At 34.7% G+C, this 9,376-nt stretch overlaps 2 protein-coding genes across 2 annotated transcripts; one reads left to right on the forward strand and one right to left on the reverse strand.

Annotated features, from left to right (window-relative positions):
• Positions 1-4: 4 nt before the first annotated feature.
• On the reverse strand, positions 5-6,052 carry LOC108871409 (probable transcription repressor OFP9). The gene has a single exon (XM_018658127.2). The coding sequence runs from the start codon at positions 683-685 to the stop codon at positions 122-124; it is 564 nt and encodes a 187-aa protein (XP_018513643.1). The 5' UTR covers positions 686-6,052; the 3' UTR covers positions 5-121.
• Positions 6,053-7,204: 1,152 nt separating this feature from the next.
• LOC103858648 (plant UBX domain-containing protein 4) lies at positions 7,205-9,193 on the forward strand. The gene is made up of 4 exons (XM_009136039.3): positions 7,205-7,463; positions 7,587-7,866; positions 7,956-8,051; positions 8,573-9,193. Exons 1-4 carry the CDS (start codon positions 7,315-7,317, stop codon positions 8,981-8,983), a joined length of 936 nt encoding a protein of 311 aa, XP_009134287.1. The 5' UTR covers positions 7,205-7,314; the 3' UTR covers positions 8,984-9,193.
• Positions 9,194-9,376: the final 183 nt, after the last annotated feature.

A 9,376-nucleotide genomic window follows, 5' to 3' on the forward strand; every position in this document is an offset into this window, starting at 1 on the left:
CGAATTTACAAAGGTGTACCATTCAGTCTATTTATTACTTAGAAAACCGGTTCGTTACAAAACCGATGTATCTTCTTACACAAACAACTGAAAGAAACAAGTGATCTTTGTACTCTTTTAGTTACGAACACAAGAACAAATCAGCACAAACCTCGTAGAAGATCTCGAGAATGGCAGACCGATATTCGCGAGGATTCATTGATAGATAGTACTCCAAGAGGCTTCTAAGTTCATCTGCTTCTCTGATCTTGTTTGCAACAATCATCTCGACCATGGACTCTCTGAAATCCTCTCTTGGATCATAAGAACATTTCTCCATTGCCATCATCACTATGAACTTAGTGTTACTGATGCTACTCTTGCTTCTTCTTCTCCTCCTCCTCATCATTTGTTCTCTTAACTTCTCTTGGTGTGTGGCTTCTTGTGTCTCTCTGATCATCTGCTCTAGCTTCTCCTGAACCATGTAGTGTGTTAGGCTAGAGAGCGAACAGTGCTGGTCTGAGAAATTAGAATGCCTGTCTAATTCCACCGAAGAAGAAGAAGAAGACGAAATGCTGAGTCTCGCTTTGTTGCTGCAACACAAAGGTCTGCAGATTCTTGATTCTCTTGTTTGGTTTTGTGTTTGTTTGTTCTGTCTTTTCTTATCTTTTTCTGTTTCTGTTTCTGCTCTGTTTGTGATTTTCATGTTGAATGTTAAGTCGCATTATAGACAGAATTTTGAATGAGATGTCTGTTAACGTTGATAAAAAAGAGTTCTAGTTTATGTGTAATTGGAATTGTGGGTCATGTCATCATGATTATGTCTCGATCCTAATTCTTTTTAAAATACTCTAAAAAGAGATTCTTTTAATTTTGAGTTTAAAATTAACCAATAGGCCACATTTTAAGAAAAAAAAAAAATTAACCAATAGGCTGACAATACATATTCGAATGTTTTGATGTGAACTGAAAAAAATATTTAAGGCAAATTAGATGCATTACAAAATTGTTGTCTCAAGTGAAATTTGATTCATATTTAAGATGAATAGAAAAATTACCGAAAAGAAAAACATATTATATATTTTTGAAAATACATATATCAAATCAAATGTTGGGAATAATAAAGAAAATTAGGTATGATTAAAGATATTTGAAAAGAAAAAACTAAGAAAAAGATACCTAAATGCATGTATTTGTGTGTGGTTTGGAATATAGGGGTGATTAATTTGATTATGGTATGATGTAGATGACTACTTTATTTTTGTTGTTGTTGAAAGATGGGATATCTATACTTTATACTTTTGAAAGTGTTTTTTTTTTTGGTAATGTGGAAAAAAAGTGATCTTCTTGATAAACTCTAAACTTCAGTTTCGGTTCACATGACTACTGCCTACTGGTAAACTCTTTAACTTCAGCTTTTGTTTCTCACATTAAGATTTTGAATAGTTCATAGATAGTTGTTATGGGCCATACATGATTTCACTAAAACCTTTACGATGGAACTTCATGTTTCAGGCTGTATTGTGGTAAAAACTGGTTAAACTTGTTATATAAAAAATTACAATAAGACATAAGAGAGAACGTATGGCTGTTGTTGCGTTGGAGACAAGACATGCTTTATCTTGCTGGCTTGTACATATACCTCATATTTTTCTGAGGCTTTTGACTGTTTTATAATACCGCACCTTTATTGGTAGAGAAACACTTGGTTTTTCAACATTTTAAATAAATATTGTCAATAATTTATCTTTTTTAAGAAAGAATAGCATTGTTGAATTAGAAGTGGACAAGATCCCTAAATAATCTAGTATATCTCGAAGACTCTGAATGCCAAACTTTTTAGGGGGATTAATAGAGATTTTTTGGAGCTAGTCCGATATGCAAAAAATAAAAGTCAAGCCTGGTTTAATGCAAATGAAAATCACTCCCGTTCCACAAGAGTATAGTAGGGAGGAACTCCAAATCATAAGCCTGAATAATATCTTCATCGTGGATGGTTCATAGACTTCTACATCATAGTTCAGTGGTTGTGACTTGGTTTGGAATGATAATTTTAGAACTACTATTCAGCTCATGGAAATGCGAAACTTAAGGAGGCGAGAGATTGCTTTACATTCGGAAGTAGAAACACTGCGATGGATAATGGAGAGCATGTTATAACATTCTTCATGTTTGAGCTTGGGGACAGATTGCAAAGATGTAATCACGATGATAAAAGAGTTAAGCTTGGCCAAATTTGCAACATAACTGAAGGCTATAAAGACGCTGCATATATGCTTTCAGATTTCAAGATATCTCATATTCCAAGGGTACAAAATGGAAATTCAGATTTTTTAGCTAAGATTGTTAGATCTTTTCATAGGAATTCTGTTACATTGGTTGTTCTATTCCTGACCATCTCAAGTTTGAATAATAGAATAGTTGTTCGCTGTAAAAAAAAAAAACAGGACCTAATGACATGTTGATAACCAGACCACTTCAAGTTTAAATAATATAATAGCCATCCGTTGTAAATAAAAAATACGGAACCTAATGACATGATGATGGTACAAAACCATAAACCGCTAGTCAATGAAATATAAAAAGAAAGTTGAGATCTTAACTTGAAAACAAGATATATGAGATTTGTTGTAAGAAAAATATTAATATTTAATAAATATTGTGTATATTTAAGTTGCAACCCAATCCAAAATAATCTGCGTAATATTTTTACAGTTATAGCTTACATTCAGGGTTAATCACTTTTTGAAACATAAATATATGTGCTGACTATCGTAAGATTTTACCAATAAAAATATTATAATTTACCATAGGTGTTAAAATGGTTTTTTGAAACATATATATATTTTTACCATAGTTGTCAATATGTTTTTTTTTTCTGTAGTACAAACAAATGATTTATTTTCTCAAAAAAAAAAAGAAAAAGGTTTAATCTAAAGAGTTCATTCACCATTCAGGTTAACAAAAAATATTAACAGATAACAGCAAGAGAAACAGTTCTACAAAATCAATAGAATATGTAGAAATGAATCAACTTAAAAGACATCATTTTTGGCGACATAGAAACATTTTATACTGGTTGTTAAAAAAGAAACAATTTATACTCGTGAATAATGAATAAAATTCAGTGTTAAAAAAAAAGAAACAATTTATACTGGTTGCGCAAACAAAATATCATTTATCTCTTAACGGCTTGGACAAACTCGATTGTAGACACTATGCTTCTAGTTTACGAGACTTTTTTTTAACAAGGCTAGATTTATGGGACTTTTCTGTAAGCATGAATTATTGTTATTCTTGATTTTTGATGACTTATTGTATACAAACAAATTGAATATGGTTTCCCTGTATATACACATTTATTAGTTATTAACTTTAAAGTGTTCTAAGAACAAGTTACCCAACAAAAGAGTATGCGCAATAATTGGAGATTAACCCCAAAAGATGTTACACCGCTGGAGAGAATCACTTTGTGAGATTTACGTTTCTTTGTAGGTTCTAGAATTGAGTCTTTTAGGGATTTTGTCATGTGACAATATCCATATGTGTTTTTATTTTGGTGGTGAATTCTTAATTAGCCTGATAGACTCAAAAGTGAACTTTAAGAACAAAAAAAAGAAGAAAACTTTAAGAACGAGAAAAACAAATTAACTAGTTGATCTAAATACAGTGAGTAAGTACTTTAACAACTTGTTAATGTGACAGTTAAACCACATGTTGCCATTATGGTCCATACTTTTTAGGGTCTATGATTATATGTTACATCTTCCTTACCATATTTATGATTAGATCTAAAATTATTCTTTTGATTAACCAAAAAACTTTAACCACGTTTCCGTCTCCAAGCTCTCAGAACGGAAGCAAACTGATCTGAAGCAAAACAAAACAAAGAGTCAGATTTAGATAATTGTGGTTTCAAGGATGCGTGGTTAAACTTAGACCTAGACGGACGACCAAATTTTAAACAATGCACAGTTCAGTTAAACCTATTTTCGTAGTTATAGAGAAAACATATTTATGATCAATGTTGGAGTTTGGAATCCGGTTTCATCCAGCTCCGGACCCAGTTTGAGATCCTAACATGAAAGCGATGTAGTCCGGATTCGATCACCATCAAGGTCCAAAAAGGAAACAAAGACCCACGAAGGTCAAAGCCCACCCAGACTCAAGAAGTAAAACATACCAAATTCAGAAGGGTCAACTGAAAACGTAAAGAAATCAAGAGTGTTATAAGCCATCATTATTAAAGCAGACGGTTCACACCGGAGATCACGCCACCGTTATGTCCACCTAGAAGACCTATAAAAGGAAAAGGAAGAACCAAAGACAAGGGATCCGAACTCTTGATAGCTAAACAATACTCTAATCACATACAATCTCTACTGTTAGCAAGCACCCCTTCTATTCATCTTCAATATCATAAATAAAACACCCATTTTCCATAGTTAATCGTAGCTTAATCTTTCTCCTTCAAGCTTACTTATCAGTCAAGTTTCTATTTCTGTAAATCCTATTCATGACCATTTGACGCTACAAGGAAGAGAGATTCATCAAAATTATCCATATTCATAATGCCAACCTCTTGCTAATAAATTAGAAGCAGACAAAATGGTGATAAATTGTGATTGGTCCAAACCTTTGACCAGCTCCTTCTTGCAATCCGCCAAAGGGAATATATATGCCGCACCTAAAATCATCCCAAGCACTGCTAATGTGGCTACTAAGCTAAAAACCGATGTGAAACACAAATCACTATGGCTGCTACCAACAAAAACAACAACAACTCCTTGAACGGATCTAACCAGCCAAATCCCACCGCCGTGAATGCTAACAACCCACAACTGACGATAACGGAAACCGAATCGTCCCACCATCTGGTGCCACGCCATTCGGTCTTCAAAATCTCCCCAATGATTTTCCACCACCACCAGCAGCTCAGCCCATCGACATGGACGTCCTGTTAGCCGAGATACTAGATAATATGCGTAATGCTTTCGCCTTTGTTTCAATAATGCTTGATTTGACGAATACAGCTAGGAGCAATATGGACAGCATACTCATCCAGCTAAGCTTCCAGTCAGTGATTTATGCTATTTGGAGGGAACGAAACTCTAGTATTGATAAGCTCATGCGTAATCGTATATCATTTCTTCGAGACACTAGAAATCATAGACTCGAGGAATTGCTCAGAAGATGGTTTGCAACACATTAGTTTTTCTCAACAGCCAATTCTTTTATTCTATTGATTTTTTTTTCTCTTTATAGAATTTCTTATAGATCCACTGTAAATGTTCTCCATATTGATCAATAAATTTGATATTTCATCCCAAAAAAAAATTAACAGAAGGGGATTACATATTGTTTCTAAATTTTGCAAGATCATAAACAATAAAATATGATAGAATAATTCAAGTATTTATATTTTGTAAATTCAGTATGTATAACTGGGGATTAGGGTAACTTTGGGTTAAGCAATATCCGTTGCATAGCCTAATTTCTTTTGTTTTGTGTATTAAAAGCTCACTTAAGATGGAGTTCTTGTTGAGGGTTTATTGTGGAAAGATGTTGAAGCCCTAATCAAGGAGTACACAGGAGCAGGATAACCAAAGAAGAAGAGGTGATGTGATCTTTACTAAAGTCAAAACAATTTTTCTAGATGATTAATCGATGGTGACTTTACTTCTTTTTGAGGCCACACAGAAATCGGCCTAACAAAAAATTCATTTTCTTATGAGTTCTAAACCAACTTTGGAATTATTCTGAGATTTTTTTATTGAAGAAGCACATGTGATCTCCCCTATCTAGAGACGTCGGCAGGCTGAGCCGGCTCGCTCCGTTTTTGACAGGGCTAAGTATATTAAGACATTTAATGTTTATCCACAGTACCTACTAGGGGTGGGCGTTCGGGTACCCGTTCGGGTTCGGATCGGGTATTTCGGATTTTCGGGTATTTCGGTATAGAGGTCTAGAACCCGTTCGGGTATTTCTGTACTTCGGGTCGGGTTCGGGTATTTTTAGTTCGGATTCGGTTATTTCGGATCGGGTTCGGATATTTAGATTTTGAAAAAAAAATTAAAATTTTCATTTCTCAAGTTTGTTGTATTTAAAAATATAATTTTCAGTTAACTAATTTTTTATTTTTAATAGATTGAATGGTTAATAGATTTGGACATAACATTTTAAAACTAAAAGGCATCAATTTAGTTACTTTTTTAAAATTTTGGATGTAACTTTTTGTTAATTTTTGAAATAAAAAACTTGACATGCATTTTAAGTGAGTAGCAAATCATTTTTTCCGTAATTGTATGTATATCATATGAACTTAAAGTATGTGTAGTATCAATATAAATATTTTATATAAAATGAGAGATATAAACTATAAATATAAGGTTAATTATACATATGTTCGGTTATCTTCGGATATCCATTCGGATTCGGGTATTATCCGTTCGGGTTCGGATATCCAATCTCTCCTTATTCAATACCCGTTCGGATATTTTGCTACTTAGGTTCGGATTTCGGTTCGGGTTTTTCGGATCGGGTTCGGGTGCCACTTCGGATATCGGGTAAAGTGCCCACCCCTAGTACCTACAGCATTGCCACACGTAGCATAAGTTCATGTGTCACTGAGCCTCTCATGTTTTTACTGTCTTGATAAAGGCATTTCCAACTCAACTCCAATTTTTAATCTAAAATAAAGTAAAAGTGGATATAAAATAAGAAATATTTCGACCCAATTTCATATCTCACTTCATAATAAAATTTACTCCATTTATGTAGTAATTTATTTTTTGGTCGTTTATTATTTCATTATGGAGTAAGAAATAAAATGGAGTTGGAGCATTTTTGCTTCATATCCATTTTTACTCAATTCTAGAAAAAAATGAAGTTTTACTTTAATTCGGTTAAGATCGGTTAAGATCGAATAAACCAGGAATCAGTTTCTTGTTTATATAACTTAATTAACCCTAAATTATCTAATAAAAAAAAAGAAAAGCAATAAAAGTCACACCAATTCTTCAGAAGTGTAAATATAGTTGTTTTAAGAATAGTGCAATAGGTTAGAGAAAAAAATGAAAAACAAAACATGCATCGAATTAGTTCGAACGTCATACATCTAAAAATGTCCAAAACCAAAGTACCAACAGCAAAATCTAGAGTTTGGTACTCCCTTAAGTTAACTTGAGAAGTCACAGAATAAACCCACGCGCTCAAGTAGCGCGTGATACGAGTGCTAGTGATCGTCTCTCTCTAGCGTTCGTTCACTCAATATCTTTATTTTTCTAAAGTCTCTCGGCTCTTTCCTCTCTCTCTCTCTCTCTCTGAGAAAAAAAAATGTCATCGAAGGACAAGAAACCGGCGAGGCCATCGAGTAGCCGAGCCGGTGGAATCCGCACTCTGTCCGATCTCAATCGAAGGTCCGGTCCTGACTCCGACAGTGATTCCGACAGTCCTCAGGAATACTACACCGGCGGTGAGAAAAGGTAACCTAATTATGATACAAGTGTGAGGATTCGTGATTAGTCATGTTTGGATCTGGTGTTCTGTAATTAGAGGATGATGATGTGTTGTAATGATTTTTTTTTTATATTCGAATCTTGTTGCAGTGGTATGCTAGTTCAAGATCCTTCGAAGAAAGACGATGTTGATGAGATATTCAATCAAGCTAGACAACTAGGAGCTGTGGAAGGACCTCTCGAGACTCCTTCTTCGAGTTCCACGAGCTTCACCGGAACTGGGAGGTTGCTTTCAGGAGAAAGTGTTTCAACTGGTTCTCAACAGCCTGAGCCTGTGGTTCACACTATTGTTTTTTGGGCTAATGGGTTCACCATTGATGATGGTCCTTTGAGGAAGTTGGATGATCCAGAGAATGCTTCTTTTCTCGAGGTACATAATTAAGTTCCATGTGAAACTGTTATGTTCTGTCTGAGTTACTGATTTGTTTTTGTTCTGTTTTTTTTTTTTTTTGATTGTAGAGCATTCGAAAGTCTGAGTGCCCGAAAGAGCTTGAGCCTGCAGATAGAAGAGCTCCTGTTCATGTCAATCTGATGAGGAGGGAAGAGAAATGTCCAGTGAGTCCTCTCTATACTCTATATCCGTATTGCATATCTTGTTCTTGATCGGCTTTTATATGTTTTGCTTTATCATCAAAATGTTATCTTATGTATGCTTGGGCCTTCGGATACTCGTTCGGGTTCGGATTGAGTTTTCTGGTTGAGCCTAGGCTCCTTTCTAGTTTTATATGTCCGGGTCAGGATTAGTTAATAATAATTAGGATTCAGGTAGATTTTATAATTTTGTATAAGATTCATTTTGGATTGAAATTCATTTGAGTTCGGTTAATAATACTTTTTGTAGGATTTAACCAAAATAAACATGAAATTGAATGCTGACAAAAAAACAACAACATGAAATTGAGTATTTGAAGTAATTACTTAGGTTTCAAATACTCATTTCGGATGCTATATTGAATCTTGGAGTTGGGTTTTTCAAGTTTTTCGGGTTTTTTTTTCTGGTAACTGATACAAAAAATAAACCTAAAGCTTCTATCATTTCTTAATCAAGTTAACTATCTTGTTTTTGGTCATTGTAGGAAAGAGAGAAGCGTAAGGTTTCATTTCAGGGTGTTGGGAGGACTCTAGGTGGTAGCAGCAACGATAGCAGCGGAAGTGGCTCACCAATGGCTCCAGAGACCGCCACCATTCCCATCCAAACCGGTTTAGCAGCACCAACTCCAACTCCATGTCAATGTCTTGTAATAGATGAAACCGTTCCGACCACATCGATCCAGATTAGATTAACGGATGGGACCAGGCTTGTGGGGAAGTTCAACCACCATCACACTGTCAACGACATTCGAGGTTTCATTGACTCTTCTCGACCTGGAGCTCCGGTTAACTACCAGCTTCAGACAATGGGGTTCCCACCTACGCCTTTGACTGATCTCACTCAGACCATTGAACAAGCTGGTCTCGCCAACTCTGTTGTTCTTCAGAAATTCTAGAAACTTCTAGAATGTTTTCTTTTTTCTTTCTTTATGTTTCTATATATGCGTTATGATCAGAGTTTCATAACTGTTATTGTCTGTCACCAGAAAAATGGTTGGCCTGTCTGTAAGTTACTTAGACACGCGGCATGAATGGTCTCTCACATGGGAAGAAAAGCCTTGTGGTATAGATTTTCTTAATTTATCGAAAACAAACTTTTTCATTAAGCGTTTTGGTGTTTATGAACAATTATAATCATTTGGTAAGATTACAATCAAAATGTCATGTTGGTCAAAATATGAGAATTCAAAACATTTTGTAGAATTACTAAGCTTTGATAATTTGAAATGTAAGGGACTATATTGGTAAAAACTACAACACATAAGTTTATACAAAAATTTGAAATATAT

Source organism: Brassica rapa, chromosome A03 (assembly GCF_000309985.2).
Source record: "Brassica rapa cultivar Chiifu-401-42 chromosome A03, CAAS_Brap_v3.01, whole genome shotgun sequence".
In the NCBI taxonomy this organism is placed as follows: Eukaryota; Viridiplantae; Streptophyta; class Magnoliopsida; order Brassicales; family Brassicaceae; genus Brassica; species Brassica rapa.

What these genes read in the sequence shown, in the direction of transcription:
- LOC108871409 (XM_018658127.2), bottom strand. Translation starts at nt 685, where the DNA reads ATGAAAATCACAAACAGAGCAGAAACAGAAACAGAAAAAGATAAGAAA.
- LOC103858648 (XM_009136039.3), top strand. Translation starts at nt 7,315, where the DNA reads ATGTCATCGAAGGACAAGAAACCGGCGAGGCCATCGAGTAGCCGAGCC. An exon ending in TACACCGGCGGTGAGAAAAG is followed by an intron (nt 7,464 to 7,586) that starts GTAACCTAATTA and finishes ATCTTGTTGCAG; the next exon opens with TGGTATGCTAGTTCAAGATC. An exon ending in AGAATGCTTCTTTTCTCGAG is followed by an intron (nt 7,867 to 7,955) that starts GTACATAATTAA and finishes TTTTGATTGTAG; the next exon opens with AGCATTCGAAAGTCTGAGTG.